Source organism: Zeus faber (genome assembly GCF_960531495.2).
Source record: "Zeus faber genome assembly, chromosome: 1".
NCBI lineage: Eukaryota > Metazoa > Chordata > Actinopteri > Zeiformes > Zeidae > Zeus > Zeus faber.
Genome location: NC_137193.1, coordinates 23,200,756 through 23,220,600, shown reverse-complemented (window position 1 = coordinate 23,220,600; position 19,845 = coordinate 23,200,756). Strand labels below are relative to the sequence as shown.

General features: G+C 43.7%; 1 protein-coding gene across 1 annotated transcript; it reads right to left on the bottom strand.

Annotated features, from left to right (window-relative positions):
• Positions 1 to 14,871: 14,871 nt before the first annotated feature.
• Positions 14,872 to 19,049, bottom strand: crtap (cartilage associated protein). The gene is made up of 7 exons (XM_080000949.1): positions 18,584 to 19,049; positions 17,831 to 17,980; positions 17,565 to 17,736; positions 17,237 to 17,365; positions 16,303 to 16,448; positions 16,061 to 16,144; positions 14,872 to 15,482 (listed from the first exon to the last, which is right to left on the bottom strand). Exons 1-7 carry the CDS (start codon positions 19,040 to 19,042, stop codon positions 15,435 to 15,437), a joined length of 1,188 nt encoding a protein of 395 aa, XP_079857075.1. The 5' UTR covers positions 19,043 to 19,049; the 3' UTR covers positions 14,872 to 15,434.
• Between the last annotated feature and the right edge of the window lie 796 nt (positions 19,050 to 19,845).

The following is a 19,845-nucleotide window of genomic DNA, read 5'->3' as shown; positions in this document are numbered from 1 at the left end:
TCTTGAATTTTAACTGTTGCCGCGATGATTTTTTTTTTTATGCTACCAGTCTTTTCTACAGTGGATCAGCTATTGCCAAGACGAATTCACGCATAAAAATAAACTATTAAGAGTCTAATTGAACCCCCTACCCTCACCAACCTAGGTCCTTGGATGAGCTTCACAGGCTTCCTCGCTTTGTTTGCAAGTGGGGGGGGGGGGGGGAACAAGTTATTAGACTTGACAGAAATGAGGGAAGCGAGCGTGTTCGATTTAAAAAACGAGAGTTTTAAAAGTCGATTTTTTTTCCCTAAATCAATTCAGTCGTTCGCCGCTAGGAGGGGCGCTTATACAGCGAACAGGCCTGAGACTGATGATGTTTTGGGGTTGATTTGACCTGGTTAAGTGGCTTTCTTGTCTTATGGTCAATTTCACTTAGGTGATATACGTGTGTGTGTGTGTGTGTGTGTGTGTGTGTGTGTGTGTGTGTGTGTGTGTGTGTGAGAGAAAGATCCACTCAGCAGATGGCCAGACTGGACCACACTAATTGAGATAACTGTGCCATTAACATAAGAAGCTCAAATTGGAAATGCGAAAAAACTGACCTTTACATCAGGCGAGGGTGCAATTACAAATAAAGGCAGGAACACGAAGGAAAGTATGAGAATTGAAAAAGGGTTTGAGACCAGACAACCAGAGGCCTTTTGAGACTTCCTTCTGGTTTTAACAATCGTCTAGTGAGAGATTTAGTTTGGCTGTCCAGCTTCTTCTAGTAAGTGTGTGTGTGTGTGTGTGAAGACATAACGTCGTATTATCATTATAAGGCCTAAAATATTTTTCCTTGATTTAGCCTACTCTTATCAGGCAACCCAGAATCTCTTATTAGTAATTTAACAGTCAGCTTTAGGAGCTTGGATCATAGGATCATTTTTCTTTACTGCCTTGCCATGCACACCATATTACATTACAACTTATTATGTAACTGCTGCATGGATTCACTGAATGAGCCACGTTTGAATGCTCACATTTAATTATGTTCGAACACATGTGAAAATTGTGCTGATGACAATTTTCAAAACAGGGGCGAAGCTTTGCTTGTGTGTGTGCACTCGCATGCAGGTAAGGCTGGTGCCTAGTGTAAAGTAACTTTTCATCCATGAAGTCCCACCCCACTCTCATCGTAATGCATGGTAATTAAGAATCTCCCATTAAAAGTCAAATTAATTAACTCAGATCTTAAAATAGCTCTCCCTCTGTCTCATCTAGCAAAAGACTGTGACTGCCAGTGGAGTGTAGAATGTGCTCTGAGCCACTGCACTCTGGTACAGCAAGGGTAAGTCTGAGCAGAAACTCTGTACACAACAAATTACGAGAAAAGTACTGTGTATCAATAGTTCAGATATGTTATTGAGGCTGCCCTCAATGGCCCTGTTTGGCAGCCCATGCTTGGAATATACTACAATTGCAAGAAAACACACATTCATATTCATAGGTTTCCAATGTTATATGTCCATGAAACAATATAGCCTCTCAAATTTCCCTCTTGCTGATTGTGTTCCTGATTTTCCAATACTGCTTCGGTGTCACAGGCCCAAAATGTAACCATAGAGACCAAACCTGTAACACCCCCACCCCCACCCCTCCCATGGCCCTTACCCACAAGGTCAGAGCCTTCCTCTGAGTCACTCACATAGCTGCACCATACACATCATTTGGACAAGACATGTTTCTCCAGTCAACTCATATACACATACTACGAGCATTCCTGTGGCCCACCTGTGTGTGTGTGTGTGTGAGCGCACATGCCTAAGTGTGCACCTGCCACGGCCTCCCTCGGGTGGTGGGCGCGTGTGGACGTGGGTGGAGATGATGACTGTTAGATTGCACACCTGTGTGTGGTCGGGGACGGTGGGCCTGTGGTGTAACGGAGTCCTTGCCGACACTCACGGTAAACATAATTCTCACCCGTCTTTCCGAGACGGCAGAGGTGTGAATCACTGTCTCTCTCCTCCTCGTAAGCTCTCCCACCCCCCACCCCACCCTTCATCTCCAGAAATAGCCCTATAGTCAGAGGGCTGTCCCTACAACCGTTCCGATATGACCCCGACCCACAAACACACACACACACACAGCTCTCGCCTAAGCCCCCTGGTTTCTGTGTGTTGGCATCTTGTTGAGGGAGCCTGGCCTTAGTGTTGGAACTATGGAGGGAGGAACATGTGAATGAGAAAAGTCATAGAAAACAAAGAATGTCATTATTGGAAATGGGGAAATATAAAAGGGTAGGGGTGTGGAAAAGCAGAATTCTACATCATTCTGAAGGAAGCATCCAGTGACAAAGTAAGAATCAGTGGCCCTGGTGAGAGGGGAAAAGTGGGATGGGAGTGAAACGATGAAAGAATGAGAAAGCAACTACTGTACCTTTCCTCCTTTAGGAATGTATTGCTCATTGCATTCTCATCGCGTCTTGTCTCGTCTCACATCTTTGTATCAAACTCGCATGGCACTCAAAAACACATCGTTGTCGTTGTCCTCCCCCACTCCCTGGGTCTGGACTCTGCCCAGAGATGAGCTCACTGAGAGCCGGGCCGTTATCTGCGTTCCTCCAGAACTTACTTATGTCCTGCTCCTCCTCTCCACCATGGGTGAATCTATTAACTGGGAAAATGCCAAAGGAATCGAGGTGTGTGTGTGTGTGTGTGTGTGTGTGTGTGTGTGTGTGTGTGTGTGTGTGTGTGTGTGTGTGTGTGTGTGTGTGTCGTGTGCGTGCGCTTGTGCTTGTATGTGTGGCAACCGTACGCAACATACACACATATGTTTGTATACAACATATTCACAGTATATCTACAGTGTCTGTCTGTTTACATTCCCAAATGCCATTATGTAAAACGGCATATGTGCACACTGCGATACCTTGTCTTATTTCACCTGGCATGACTGTTCCAGATATTAGTTTCATTGTTAATCTTCATTTTTATGTGGTGAATCTTTAGTGCTGTCACTCTGCATGCTGGTTATCTCCGCCTGCAGATGATGATTGAAACAATACTCATGGCAGGTCCCAATAGGTCATGGCCATTCGTCTTTATCTCACTAACCGAAGGGATTGTGCACACACATGCACGCGCATAGGCACTTCAGAGTGAGAAGAGCAAGTCAGTTGGCGAGGGGATAATAGCCCCTCATTAACCAACTGGTGTGAAGGTGTTGTCATCGCAAAGCAATGCTAATGTGTCATTATTCAACCTGATGTCTTCACTCTTCCTTTTCAGTCAAATCACCCCTTTCACTTTAATCCCATCATGTTATTTTTTCAGAATGACAGAAATCAAACACTGAATCATTTAATTAGCAGTTGCATACAAACCAACAGACTGCTCATCTATTTCAGTTCTCTCACCCCCCCTTTCTCTTTCTGTCTCTCACCCTCCCTCTCTCTCTCTCTCTCTCCCTCTCTCTCTCTCTCTCTCTCTCTCTCTCTCAATTCATTTTTTTTTCAAAAGGCAATTAAAAAGGCCAGTTATTGGCAATTTGCATTGGCAAATTTAAATAATACGTACAACTTAAATAGAGAAATGTACATGTTTCAGTCTTGTAACCTTAAATATAAAAGGTAAACTTTGCAGTTAAAAACATGTATACAGGTATAACCCAGTATAGAAAAATGCAAACTTAGTTGTTTAAAATCTAAAGAGCTAGGTGCTGACGTCAATACAAATAAAGATATGGACTGAAAAGGCCGATCTGTGTAAACTCTGCACTTAAAAATATAAAAAAAGGTCATCTAAAGTATATACATATACCGTACATGTATTATGTAAATACATGTGTACTAAGGGGAAGTGTCTTGTTTCTCCATCCTATACATCCAAACACGTTCATACTGTGTATACGGGAAGTAAATAATAATACCAGTACTACCACTACTACAACTAATAATAATAATAATAATAATAATAATAATAATAATAATAATAATAATAATATTTTTACACTCTCTCTCTCTCTCTCTCCCTCTCATCCCCTTTCTCCCCTGCCTCCCCCCTCCTTCTCCCGCTGCCCACCCTTCAGATTCTGAGCCGTGACGTATTTACTGACGGGTGGACGCGAGTTTTCACGCCGGTGCTTCATGTGCTCGCGCAGGTATTATTTGGGGGATAAACCGTTCCGCGGTCCATCGGTTCAGTCCATCTCTCCGAGGGAAATAACCGGAGTCTTCCTGAACCCCCGAGAGAGTTATAATACACTTTTCTTCATTTTATTGAACCGAACCAAAAAAAAGTTTTCCCAATTGAAAGGAAACATTTCTAAGATGTTGGAGCGCTACAGCCCTGGCAGTGTTCTGTCATCCTTTTTCGGATGTGCAGCCTGTCTTGCCATGGCTTCTGTTGTTAATTCAGACGGTAAGGGGTTTCTTTTTTTTTTTTTTTTTAACAAGTTATTATCTGGTTTATAAATATTTGAACCTGGACAGACCCGTGCGTGCAGACCCGTGCGTGAAAGGATAGAGCCACTGGAGTGTCCAAGGCGCGTGTCTGGATCTGTCAGAGGGTCGAAACTCAGATTTCCCGTTATTTGTAAAAATGCTGAATTAAAATACATAAGATATAGGAAAAAATATAATTATATGCTATAATTTATTATTATAAATGTCTTATTATATATAATAATTCCGCTAGTATGGTCTATATTCACATTCATATTCACCTATATTCAAAATTGATTTGAGAAAACCTTCAACCAGTTTGACTTACCTATCATCTTAGTTCCTTTTTCATCGTCTCCCCCGTCGCATTTTCCCTTTTCTTGGAACGATAGCAGTAGCTGAGACAAGACTGACTTCTTAGTGTTTAGAAGTGAATCTTTTTTGTGTTCTGAGGGTTGTGGCTCCCATTTCGTCCACCTCAGATTCGGATTCTGTTCACAGACATCCATGTTTTATTTAAAAAAACACTGAACCCACTCATCACTCCCTTTTAGTCATTTTTAATAATGATGTCAAAAAAATAGATTATTTTTATTATTATATTTATTATAAAAATATCTTGAATTTGTAGTGTTCTTTGTCGTGTGTTGTTATCCATGTCTATATTGTATACACATGTATTATCCCTTACAGAAACATCCCAACTATATTTAAATGTATACCCACAGTCAATAGCAGCAACCATACTGCCACCTGGCACCCTGCCATAGCATTTTAATACAATTGAAGATTTTTGAGGGTTTTTTTTATGTTACTTGTCTTTACAACAATGCTCCAACCCTGACAGAGGCAAATTCTTTGTATAGGAAAATGTACTTGGCCAAATAAACTGATCCTCATTCTGATTTGTGTTCCTTTCTGTCAAAAGAGCAGATAATTAGATAGATAGATAGATAGATAGATAGATAGATAGATAGATAGATAGATAGATAGATAGATAGATAGAACATTTGTTCTAGATATAGTTGTACTATAGTTCTGAGCTGTGATCTCCCTCTCTCCCCAGGCCGTGTGTTCCTGCTGGGGCTCAGGAGTTCCTCTCACCTACAGGGCGTTGATGGGGCGCAGAGGGCGTGTGCCACTCAGGACGCCCGCTTGGCGACGGCTGACGAGCTCCGTCACGCCGTGCTAGAGTGCTCCTTCTCTGCATGCACCCAAGGATGGCTGTACGACGGCACCGTGGGGTAAGAAACAAAGTAAAAGTAATGTGTGTGTTGTGTGTTAGGAGTCTTTTATTGTGTGAGGTGTGTGTGTGAGTGTGTGTGTGTGTGTGACAGATGAGATGTTGATATTCAGATCCGGAAATCTAAAGTTTGTGTATGCGTGCGTGCGTGTGTGTGTGTGTGTGCAATGCTTGACAGACACATACAAACTAGTGGACGAGGTGAAATGAAAGTGAATTCTTCCAGGCAGAGAGCAGTAGGAGAGGGGAATCGCACATTTCAGTGAGAGAGAGAGAGCGAGAGAGAGAAAGACTCCTCTGTTCCTCTCTGGTGGAGAGGAGAATTCTGAGTCAGGGTGTCATGTCGAAAACTGCCTCCATTTGCACCTCGCATCTCTACGGTAACATGCCGCACAGCTCCCCGGGCCCAGAGCAAGAGTGGGAAATAATAGACAAATATACAGACAGGTACTCAGATGGGATGAAAGACAATAAAAGTAAGCACTTTATTGTCGCCTCTAAGTGAGCCCATAAAGTTGACTCGAGTTGAGTTTCTGCCTCATAGCACAGAATGTGTTATAATAAGATGTTCTTTAGTGAGGAAATACGTAAGGGCCAAACTGGGTTGGAAATGTTGGAGGAGAAATTGTTGCTTGATGATTAAATTCCAGTTTGTTTCACCAGCACTGTCTGGCGGGGGTTTTCACGATCATTCAATATATTCATGATGAAAGAGCACTCCAAACACTGACGGTACTATTTCTCTTTACATGCTTCCAAGCTAAAAAGTGTGATCCACATTTTCAAATGTCCTGGACATCGTAGAATAAAAATTTACAAAGTGCTGATGTAGACTGTTTACGAAACCGAACTCGGTGGCTGCCCTAAAATTTGAATGTATGTTTAGCGGAAAATTCACACATATTTCCCTCTCTGTCTCTTGTTCTCTGTGTTGGCCGGTGGATATCAGCTTTCACATCCTCCTACCATGTTTCACAGTGTTTCACACGTTCTTCCGTCTGCCCCTCCTTCTGTGTCTGAGGCTGCGTTCAGCCCTGTTTCTTTGCTTGTCCTCCTCTGCATGAACTCACTCCTTCCGCCCTTGTGTTGGTGAGAAAAAGGGAGGTGAGCAAACAGCAGATTGTAGGTCGCAGATACTTCTGTTCAAGCAACATTACCTCATGGACACTCTGTCTCCGTCCATCCTCGCCCTGCCCATTTTTCTCCATCGAATGTGAACACAAGTTATTACATACATCATGTATGTGTGCAGGTAAAATGCATACATACTCACATTCCCCCTCCAACCCCTTGTTGAGGTACCAACTTTGCATATTGTCAATTTTTGAAAATTAAAGAGTCTCTTTAATAGAGAGGCCTCATCACGGTGTTGGTGAATTTCCTGTAAAGTCCCGTTTGCATGTGATGTCATAATTTTCCACTCACCTGCATTTATCTCTGGACCCAGAACTCATCAATTACTTTGGACCATTTCATGCAATGCTTGTTGTACTTGGTTGATCGCAACTGGTTGGTTTTACTGTATTGGGAATTTTTAATTTGTTGGATTTTGATTACACTTATTATGGTGAAGTTCCTGAGTAGCCTTCTGTATGCAGCCACAAGACTAGTGCAAGGGCCAAGGTGATCGATGTCTTTGGCTCTGTTCAGGGGAGTCATACAAATGGTCCACATCAGATTCAGAGCCACAATACGCAATTCCAAGCCACCCCATTTCATTTAGTAGCTGCTGAGCACACAGAAATCCAGACCCTTCTCCTCTGACTTCCTCTCCAACATTTAAGGTCTCTTCTCTCTCACTTATTCCGCTGATTGCTCCATTTCCTGCGGCTGTGCCTCTACAGGTACAATATGGCCCCTAGGCTCCATACAGCCAGCGTCTAGTATAGCCCGTCTTGTAAGTGATGATGTATGATGAAAAAAATATCAGCTACACAATGGTGGCAACGTTATTTTTCATTAAAATAATGATTAGGCTATTTAAGGTTGCATATTACTTTGGTCATGTGTGTGATATTTCTGCCTATCTGTGTATTGAGTGGTATTCTCTGAGTGTGTGTGATCTCTATGTATATGGGTCTGTGTTCTAAGTGCTTTTACCATTTAAATACAGTGTACATGCTTGCTTGCTTCGGAATGTGTAAGCAAGAGAAGCTCCTGTACGTGTGATATTATTACTTAAGAATGTACATGCTTTGATTAGACATTATGAATAGACATGATATAGACATATGTATGTGTCTGTCATTGTGTATATGCATGTCTATGTGTGTGTTTTGAAATACACACAGGTATTAAAGTACAGAGTGTAGTTATGACCGACCCCAATAGTAAAGCAAGTGTTTCATTATCCCACTACATCCATCTCATGTTTCTTTGTAGGGTATTTGAGCCATATAACGTATCAGCCACTACTTTGTCTTTCCTCATCAATTTATCACACTTCCCCATGTCTGTCTGTCTGTCTGTCTGTCTGTCTGTCTGTCTCCAGGACCACAGTGTGTAGGAATGTGGGCAGTGCGCTGAAAGTCGTGGATGTGAGATCAGAGAATGGCACAGAAGACGTGGCTCACCTGGGTGCTTTCTGTGTCAAAGAAAAGGGTTAGTGAGCACGCACGCACATGCACTCATAGTACAAATATTTGTGGGCTGTCCCCTTATTTGGAGTGGTGAAGAATCCGTAGTTTAGAATATGAATGGATAACAGATGTGATGTGATTATGAATGTCAGTGTTTATATGTAAAAGTGTGTGTGTGTGTATGTGTGTGTGTGTGTGTGTGTGTGTGTGTGTGTGTGGGTGTGTGGGTGCGTGGGTGTGTGTGTGGGTGTGTGGGTGTGTGTGTGTGTGTGTGTGTGTGTGTGTGTGTGTGTAAGTTTGCAACTCGCTATTTACTGAGGTGTGAAAGAGACTTTGTTACTTCTTTCCCTCCCACTTCTCTTTAAACACTGAATCCACTAGGATTTAGATGTTCGGTGTGTGTGTATGTGTGTGTGTGTGTGTGTGTGTGTGTGTGTGTGTGTGTGTGTGTGCTTATCCAATAGTATCTGTCTATCTGATACTATTGGATACTATCCATAATTTAACATCTTGTAATGCACATATCTGCATATGATGATATAACCGATAAATGAACCATATGAGAGTTAAAGCTGCACTCCACACACCCATCCCAGTTGGTTTAGCCTTGAGAGGGGAAAGAGCCAGAAGTTGTTCTTGGATCAGACCAATATTGGGCATCAATATTGGTCTCTTCTCATAAACAGTGCAGCTAGTGTGTCTGTTTGGGCTCCGCACACCGTGGGGCAGGAATGAGCCCTCCACTGCAGGTAAGGACGGCAGCCTCAGAGCCTCTTCACACAGAGGAAAGTAAAGCTAAGCCTCTAGGTTCAGATAGTTTGGCTAAGGGCTTTACTTTGGATTCAGGAGGTTCTATGGGGTTTGGGAAATGAGGGTTTTGAAGTTTGCAGTTCCAGAGTTTCAGAGTCAACGTTGAACTCTGGATGTACAGTTAGCCACCTCATGATATTTATTGTAATTAATGGATATCGATAAGGAGAATCAATAAGATGTTAGATATCTAGACATTCTGATAGAAAGTCCTTCTATATGAATACCAAGATGCAGATTCCTTCTTGTTGTGAATGGCATGGAACTCTTTGTTTGTTATTGACAGGCGTGCCATGTGGCGACCCTCCATCCTTTCCTTACACACGTCTCCAGGGGAACAGTGGCTTTGAGATGGGCGATGAACTCCTGTACATGTGTGCACCAGGCTATGTGATGCCCCATGGCCACAGTGCATTCAGCTTGTTGTGCGACAGCTGTGGAGAGTGGTATGGGCTGGTGCAGATATGTGTTAAAGGTAAGAAGGTGTTTGACCTGTGAAAAAAAATGCAGGTAAAGTGAGCCAGACAGAACGAGAGAGAGGTGGTTTTGAGGTCTGACCTTGACATGATGTTAGGTTCAAGTGTTATTAAGTGACTGGTTTCTTGATTTGTAACTTTTGGAAAACAGAGTGTCAGTTGTGAGGTAGGATACAAAATACAGCCATTACACCTCAGTGTGACATGCCATAGCATGGCCTAGTTCACAGTGGAGGGGAAATGGGGCGAGGGCCATCCTAACAAGCCAAACGTCTAGCCTGCTTCTCCTTAGAGCTTCAGGCAGAAAGATCATGTCACAACTTCACTACTGTGCTCCATGTAGATATATCAGTGCTTTAGGTGTAAATGTATAAAGCTTAAATTAGCTTGAAATGTCTTTGCTCGCCTCACTGACCAAGCAAACAATGCTCTTTCCACAGATGCGACTGAACCCCATGTCGATTATGAGGATGAGTTCACAGATGGCTACACTGAACCGGACGATAACAGTGAGAGAGAAATAGCAAGTGAGGCTAATGGCGAGGTGCCTGAGGAGGTACATGAAGCGCCATACACAGTAGGACAGAGGAGTTTCCCGGAACACGAGGCCATCTTCGCTGTAGAAGTGGGAGATGAGCATCAAGACCAACAGGGACAGGAAGAGGAGGCAAGAGGAGAAGAGCTAACCCTTGACAAAGTGGAGGTTGTGCATGAAAATGAAATGCACGGAAATCATCCAGGACTGGCGCAGGAGCAGGAGTTGCAAGCTAGGTCAGATGCTGCCGTAGCAACAGAAGCACCGGTTTCCCTGCTCTCTCAAAAGCACCTTTTCTGGTTCCCCTCTGAGGCCTTCCAGCAGGAGGGACATCCTATCCTAACTAACCCAATCACGCAGACTGCTACAGCTGATGGTGGCCAATCAGAAGAGAGCAAAGAGTTTGCAAGCAAAGAGGGTCAACATCAACATACTGTTAACCTTGATGATCATGATGAACATTATGATCTTGACGACAAGCATGACAATCAAGATGACCACCATGACAGTCACCATGATGATGAAGAGGACCATAACGACAGTCACCATGGTGACCAGGACACCTATGAAGACAGTCACCATGATGATCATGATGATCATGATGACCTTCATGAACATATTGACCATGATGATAATGATGACCATGATGGCAATGATGACAATGATAACAGTCACCAGCGTGACCATGAAGACCATAATGACCATGAGGACCATGATGGCCATGATGACCATGATGGCCATGATGACCATGATGATCATGATGACCATGACAACAGCCGCCCCGGAGACCATGAGGAGCATGTTGACCATAATGGCCCTGATGACCATGATGACAGTCGCCGTGAGGATCAAGATGACCGTGATGACCATTACATTCCGGCTCAGCGTGATCACTATGAAGATGATGCGGATCACAGTGACCATTATGATATGGGTGAACATGAAGATGACCGGGATCGCGTCCTATATGGAGGCCAAAGGGAATATGATGATCAAGATGAGAGCTATGATGAGGATCACTCACAGGAAAGTTATGATGACCGGGAAGATGTATCCGAGAACCACGATGAGCATCCCAATGGCTCTGACGAACACTCAGATCATGATGGCCATGATGATAGCAAGGAACATCCCCTGCCAGGTGGTCATGAAGATGACAGTGAAAGTCATATGGATCACGATCGCTATGACGATGCAGACCACAGTGATCCTGAGTATGATGGGCATGACAGCTATGAAGACCATGATGACCCTGATGATGATAGTCATCATCATGAGGTCTTTCCTATGGCCACGGATGAACCTCAGTCCGTCACCCAGAAGGAAGCTGTGGGAGAGCCTACAACCACAACAGACCAAACCTGGTTGGATGGCTACCCAGTCGCACCAGAGGAGACTGAGCGAGGTGGCTCTACAGAAGGAGGGGCAGGACCAGAAGGCAAGGAGCAGGTGCCTGGGACGGACAAGCCCAATGAGATAGAAATGAGTCGGCCAAGCCCTTACACCAGCTTCACAGAGATTGCAGAGCTGCCCACCAGGGTGCCTGACTCAGCACAGGGCAGAGTGGAAGGTATCTGGCCTGGCCTCAATCCCAGTGATTCTCCCTCCCCCGACAGCCACGAGTTTGTGGACTCCATCTCATTCTCCGAGACGCAGAACTACCATACATACCACACTGATCCCACCCATTCTTGGGAGGAGGTCCCATCTGATCATCCCTACCTAGTTCCCGGCCCTGGTTCAACGAAGTTCGGCAATGACATTATTGCTAGGACTGGAGGGGCGAATGAGGAGCTTACCGAGAGTGACCTAACAGGGCAGGCTCGGGAGACGGGGCAGGTGGAAGGAGAAATGGGGGAGGCTATCTGCACCGGTGAGGAATGTCCTCCCTCTCCTCCCACATCAACAAGCAGGGGTCCCATAGTTGCAGCCATCATTGTTGCAGTGTGCGCAGTCGCTACCGCAGCCATTGTTGGAGCATGGTGCTACCGACAGCGGCAGCAGAAGAGCTCAATGTATGAGATGAACGGGAAGGGGCAGAGTAAGAACAGCCAGGGCCAGCAGATGGAGATGCAGCAGAAGGTGTAACAAAGTAAGAGATGGAAAGAAAGAAGGATGAACGCTGTAGGCAGGGGTGGGAGGCATGCATGGGGGGATGCAAGGGAGACGGGGGGCTTGTAGGGGCCTAACTTGGCAGACAGTGAAGAAACATCTGATGAGTTTGAATAGTCAAGTTGTGCTGCAGCCCGGGTTTTTGCTGCTTGAGACTGCTTATAACATGACTAAGAACTCAATTTCAAGACAAAGTATAAAAGATGGTATGTATCATAGGGCTTTTGGTGATGAAGTATCGAAATCGCTTATGTTTAGCGTCAAGACGTCATGAAAATCATGTCTCGCACAGAGAAGGTAAAGAGACAGAATATGCTGTATCTAATGACAGCAGAGGACAATTTCTGCCTGGAAATGAAAAAGACTTTAACCTTCAAGGCCCTTGGACATTGTGGTAACGATTATTTTGTGTTATGTTGCTGTCTGATATACTTGTCCTTTATGTTGTCATACTGTTGTTTTGTGCCGATGACGTTGATTTCTCTCTGTGTATTTTCATCTCCGTTATGTGCCACTGAATATGTTGCTATAGAGATGTACTCTGCATTCTTACTCCCATCGCAAAGGTGCTGAAGTTCAGACTTTTGATAATTGCTGCAGCTGTGGGCGGAGACAGCCCTGAACAAGCTGGACTGAACTACTTTGCTTTTGTCAGAAGGAAGGAAGGAACTGACCTTTACATCAGGCGAGAGAGTGCAATTACAAATAAAGACAGGGACAGTAAGGAAAGTATGAGAATTGAAAAAGGGTTTGAGACCAGAGACCCGGAAGCATTTTGAGACTTCCCGTCTGTACAGGGGATCTGTGCTGGTTTTGACAATCGGCTAGTGAGAGATTTAGTGTGGCTGTCTAGTAAATGTGTGTGTGTGTGTGTGTGTGTGTGTGTGTGTGTGTGGGTGTGTGTGTGTGTGTGTGTGTGTGCACTACTGTCTGTGCTTGCCTGTGTGTGAGTGGCTCTCATGTGAGTGTGATCTGCCGGTCATCGGTGTGTCATGTTTGAAGGTCCCAGTGAGGAGACCAGAGTCTGGATGAAGGACGCCGCATGGAATCAGAACTGAGATCAAACGCCCAGTGCTGCCATGGAAACAGAAATAACCTACCATTAGATTGTGACTGACCATTAGCTGTTGACGTGGCTAACAGACATTTAATATATAGCATGAATGTCTTGTAATGAAATGAAATTACAAATGACAAGAAACCTATTAGGTTATTGGGTCACTTGTTGGTTTATTTCATTTTAGATACATTTTTTGTAATAACTTAAGAAAATGTAATTATATATATATATATATATATATACACATACATACATACATTTTCTGTGCAAATGGAATTATTTGGTTTTAGATTAATGCTTTGAAAGTGTAGGGCTTTGTTGAATTATTTGGTAGGACTGAATACTTGATCAAATTATTATTTTGAATGCAGAAAAATGTTTAAATACTAATAACTGCAAATAAATCAAAGTCTCTTCTATGAGAATCCCCAAAAAATATTCTGTACTGTATAGAAATTATATTTAAAAAACAACTGAAAATTGTGCTAATAGAATCATAGAAAAGCCATGGCTTCCAGACCAAAAATGTATTGTGTCAATGTGAGTCATATCTGTACGTTATGGTTTTCCTTATATGTATTTGTTATTGACATTGTATTGTATGTTTATATGTTGTGTTTTGTGAACAGGTCCAGCATAAATTATCATCTGTTTATGCTTAAACTGTTTTAGGAATTGCAATATGTAGAATTTAGAAAGGTCTTTATGTGATTGTGTGTTCCCCCTGATTTAATTTAAGTTGGAAAATCAAAAAAAAGACAACGAAAATAAAATATACTGACTTGAATCTAACAACATGAATGATATATATTGGGCAAAATCTTGTTGATTTTCTGTGGTGAGCATTGTTTTTTGTAAATATGAATATGTTGACTGTCGGCCTAATTGACTGTTGTACATAGTAACATGACTTGTGGGTGTCAAATATATTGTAACATGCATTTCCATAACATACAGGCTCAGCCGTTTTCAGACACCTCTTTCCACATTGTAACTCCTTTCCCATTTTTCTGATTCTACATCTACCTATCACACTCAAGTGGCTGCCTGGTCTCGTGTTGCCTGATAAGGATATCTGTTGAGGAAAAACATCTAAAATATAAAATTGAAATGGAATCTGCATTTGGAATCACGTGTTTATGTGCAGCTTGGTTTTTGAGGGATTCATGCAAATGCTTTTAAGAATGATGTGGTCACTTCCTCATGTCAAATGACAAATGTTGTGTATAAAATGACAATAAAGGGTGTACTGTATATATTCTCTGACTGTAGTTTGCAATAAATTCCTAAAAATGTGTGTTCCAGGGTTACTTTTGTGACATCAGATCTATTTATTATTGACTTTGTCGTCATTATGCAATGATCAACTATTACAGTATATAATTCAAATTAAATTGGAGATGATCACAAACTATTTAGTGCCTTTTTCCACATCGAAAGGTGTGAGTATGACCTCTGACCTCTACTCTTGCCAATCAGAATTTCACCAGAACCCGGGGCCGCCATCAAAGAGAGTCAGGGCAGTGCCGGGAATAGGGAAAGAAAGAAAGGCAGAATTCTGAAGATTGAGAGGTGGTAACAGAGGGAATGCAAGAGAATGTTCCCCATTTTTTTGACACCACTGTGTGACAAACTGCACAGAGACTCAATGTTCAAACATTATTAAACGACTCACTGTATTTTTCTGGAAGCGATGCTCTGCACAGCGGTGACACAGGCCTGATTAGGGTTCATTGAATGGAAGTTACGTCACAGACGCTCAACAGACTCTTCACAGATCAAATAGAACAATCCAACAACTCAACACTGTGAAGATACAGTACTTTATGAATGTTATGGTTCATGTCATTTGTTTTTGCAAAAACACCCATAAACCACCTTTCTAAGGACAAAAAGCAATTTCTTTGTAGTGAGTAAAAACAGTGAATAAAAAAAAACCATCATCATCATCATCAGCGTCATCATCATCCCATTTAGCCATTGCAGGCTAATATCACTTTGATATTTACTTAGTGCACAAAGTCAGAAGGTAAAAAAAATAGTGATGCTCTCACACTGCAAATTAAAAAGCTACAAACAGTAACCAGTAACCAATCAACGTCCCTAAACTGCCGAATAAATAGTGAGGATGCGACGAGCCGGGAAGTTTGTGTGTTTTTCCGGTTTGTTGTGTTATTTTTCAGTGTTTGGCCAATGTTGTGTCTCCAATGTCGGCTATTCATTCTCATCGAGGAACTCGTCTATAAACTCCACCACCTCCCCCTGTGGACATAAACACACACAAAGAAGAAACATTGAGAACAGTGTACATTGAACGTTTTGATTTCTGCTTTGAGAGCCATCTCCACACAGTGAGAAAGCATATTACCTCCCACTCGTGGGGATACGATCCTCATACCTAGCATTACTAAAAGGATTACCGTTGGAAATAGAATGGAATTCACCAGAATAAGCATGTAATCCTGGCTTATATTATGCAGCCCTGATGGTCACGGTCATTGTGCTCCATCACAAACATGACTTGATCAAAATCCTAATTTCACTCTGCCACCTAGAGGCTCAAGATGGAAATACAGGAGTGTACGTGCAAGCGCTTTATTGTGGTACGACGGCATCAGCTGCTGAAAAAAGTTCCGAAATCTGCCCTTTCCCCATAACACAATAACCTGAAAACCTGCATGCGCTCAGATAAACTCAAAACAAAGGGAGAAACGGGGATTTGCAGATTTTAAATCGAAAACTCTGATCTGATCTTTACTTGACCTAGATAATGTTCTGGAAGCACCTTGGGACGTGGCACATAAAAACACACACAAAAGTGTGTATACACGGGCACCTACCTCATCGTCGCTCACCAGCCGCTGCCTGGAGAACTCCAGCATCTGTAGCTGCAAGGTGGTCTGGTTGTGGTATCGCACGGCTTCCTAGAACAGACACACACACACACACACACACACACACACACACACAAAGAGGGCTTGTGTTTGTGTTCTCACTGTTCTCACAGGGTGATTATTACATAAAAAAAAACAAAAAAAACAAAGTGGAAAACAGGAGCAGGTGACAGTGGTTGGTGTCTCACCACTCTGGGGAGGAAGTCCTCGTCTGTCAGCCCCCACTTGTCCTTGTGGAACTGGTAGTAGGCCACGTTGTTCTTCATCACCTCGTCGTTGGGGTCGAACAACATGTAGCTGGCCACGCACGGCGCCGCGTTCTTCATGTCGTTTACTAAAACGTAAAATAGGTATGTTTACTAAATATGTATTCATTTATATTTACTAAATATGGACGATTAATTGTACATGTAATATACATATAAAGATTTAAAAAAAAACCAGCCGCATTGAATTGTATTGAAACCAACATGTTCCAGCCCAAATATATTGATTTTAACATTTGAATATGGAAGGTATCCTCCAGGCAATTTTACTTGTTGATTTCCTCCTCAAACTGGAATATGGGGAGTGTTTAGCAATTCAACATCACGTATTAGCAACTGTTAACTACCATGACTGACTAAAAGTATTACTAACGTCATAAATCAACAGCACAAGTGAACGTAGCATCCGCTCAAATTGAAGTTTTGAAATGGCTGACCAGCTTACTAGACTGCCACGGCAGAGGCAGAAGGAGTAGGAACGCTTTTAATTCACAGCGAGTGCACGTGTCGGTTTTAAAATAATAATAGGACCCTTTTTTTACAAAGGTAGTTGACAAAAGGAGCTTTGGGTGCGAAACAATGATCGGTAGTAACTATGGAATCAATGTCAATGTCTTTCTGTTGCAATAGGGATTACAACAGAAAAACAGTAACTAGGTCAAACGTGCAAATAATAGCATTTTAAGTATTTTGGACTTCAGTTGCCATCTCTTGAGAGGACAATTAGGAGGCAGTAGATACTTGATAAAACAGGTCATGATTTGTTTTTTTACACCAATTAAAAAGCTCTTAAATAGACTGTTGTAATACAAGCTATAAGTAAGCAATATTGTAAAAAAAAAAGAAATATTCTCACATTTGTAATAGGCAAACTGCAGGTAGTGATACATGGTGGCCACAAAGTTCTCCACAACAAAACCTCCGACGACGGGTGTCAGCTCACTCTCGCACTTCACCTTCCGCTCCAGGACCTCGGTGTAGTGATCTGGAGAGGAACACACATTTAGGGACAACAACTACTTATATAAGTGTTTATTTCTCAGAACAAATGAGTATACAGTAGAGCGCAAAACCTAAATGGTGAACAGTGGATCGCTGGTGATTGTTTCAGATGTGGGCGCAATGACGGACATGCATGAGGAAAAGTGAGAGACGGGATAAGGACATTAAATGGAGACACTGACCAGCGATGGAGGGGTAGAAGTCCTTGAAGTCTTTGACCTCCCTGGCGCCCTCTGACGCGGCCAGACACTCGTCGTAGACTTTGAGGTAGTCTCGCAGCGCCAGCTCCATGTCGGACACGGATGTCCGGTAGTTGTCTCCATTATACGCCCGCACCGCACGGACGAACAGCGTCTGAGACACGAGACGACAGGTGAAATACTCCCATTCAGCGGCAGCCGTCTGATGGTGTACGCCCGGCGGAAGGCTTTGTGTTTACAGCATGTACCTCATAGGACTTGGTCTCCAGGTCCTTGAGGTGTTCATCGGCACCGGGCAGACTCTTGTAGTACGCCATGTTCCTCTGCATCATCTCATCGTCTGGATGCTTCAGCAGGAAGGTGTGGGCAGCGGACACCGCCTTGGCCAGGTTGTCAGACTGGCGAGAAGACAGAGACGCCAACGAACGCGCTTCATTAAAAATGACGGTTTGTGAACTTCGCTGCAGAAAAGGTTTGTTTTGTGGTCAGAGATGGTGTCGTCCGACGCTAATATAGCCAAGGTAAAAAGGATCTGCCATTTTTGAGGACAGACCCCCCCCTATGCATCCGTGGCATGCGGATGACGTCACGACCCTACTACAGGGGGGAAATCAGTGCTACTATGAAAACAACCACCATTGCAATGTGTCACTGTATCGATGTTAAGAACGCTTTAACTTTTTGAGATGGGTTTTAACTTAAAACGTATAGCTTCATCTCTCGATTTTAAGTTGAGGAAACGTCAAATAAATCAATCAATATAAGTGTGGATGTTTGAGAAATCTCTTAACTTGGTGAAACTCGTATATCGCTCGTAAATATCCTTTTTGGAAATGTACACCTTCATCTCAAACATTTCATCTACAGTCAAATTGTAAAGTAACAGTTTCTAAAGGACTTTAAAATAGTTTTCGTTATGATTGTTTTTTTTTTGTTTGTTTATTTTAGTTTTGCAAAAGTTATTTTTGAATCGAAACATTTTTTGACACATATTCACTCACTTTAAAGTATGCATACTGCAGGTATCGGTAGGGCTCCCTCCTCTCGAACTCCTCCACGGTGTCCCGGGCCGGCACGGACTGCCTGAAGGCGGGCAGCCCCTGCTTGCACCGTTTCAGGCACTGCGCCCGCCGCATGACGTTTCCGAAGGCCCGCAGCTCCGGGAACTCGGCGAACCGCTGCTCGTCGTCCAGACGCAGGGAGCTGCAGTTCAGGTTGCAGAAGGCCTCGCTGTCCCGCAGCAGGCGGTAGAGCCGCAGGGACACCTCCAGGTACTCCACGGTCTCCTTCCACTTCTCCCCCGTGTACTGGTCCAGCGCGTGCTTGTACGCCGAGTCCAGCGGCATGAGCTCGTTCCGGGGGAAGCTCCTGAAGCTGTACTTCTCGTACTGGGCCAGCACCGCGGTGGCGGAGAGGCCGATTAGTAATAGCGAGAGGACTTGAGATACGGAGGGTGCCATCTTTGAGTTTCTCTGGACGTTTTCTGGGAGGGGAGGGGGGTGGAGGGTGGAGGGTAGGAGGGGGGGGCGCCCGCTCTACGTCTTCCGCAAGGACCGCCTCAAAGCCCTACACGTACCCGGACACGGCGTCCCCTCCCCCGGCCGTGGGGCAGGAGGCGGAGAGGGGCCTACCACGGCCCGGCCCTGCCGTTGTGGGTTCCAGGGTCATAAATACCAGTGTACTCCAGTGTAGTAACCATACCGATTCATTATTCTGTGTATTATGTTTATATGTATATATACACACACACTTTTTATGTCTGTGTTTTGGAGCAAGAAAGTGCAAAAATCAAAGTTATTCCACTTTGCAAAATGCTCAACAAGTGCCTTGTTAAATAGTCTTTATTCTACTACCACTAATTAGACCCCTGGTGGGAGTGCAGGGTCCCTCCCCCATCCATCTATTGCCACGTAGAGACATTCCTGCCTGGGAATGGGAGAGACAGGGAGGGCCACCCCCCAACTTCTCTTTGACAAGCCCCACTTACACCAGCTCTATTATGTAGAATATGAGCTAATACCGCTCATATAATATTGATAATGTTGCCCGCTCAGTGGCCATTGTCCGGCCGTGCTGGAAGGCCGATCGATCCCGTATTGTGTGGCCCTTAATGTGTCTTCCATTTTAAACCACTCCACATGTTTTCTTCTGGAGTTTGGGATTGGGACCAGGACTATGGGATGCTGTTGATTTCAATGTGCATTGAATAGCTCGTGAAGCCCTTTGAGACCCGACAGTGATCAAGGGCCACGCTTGACTCGGG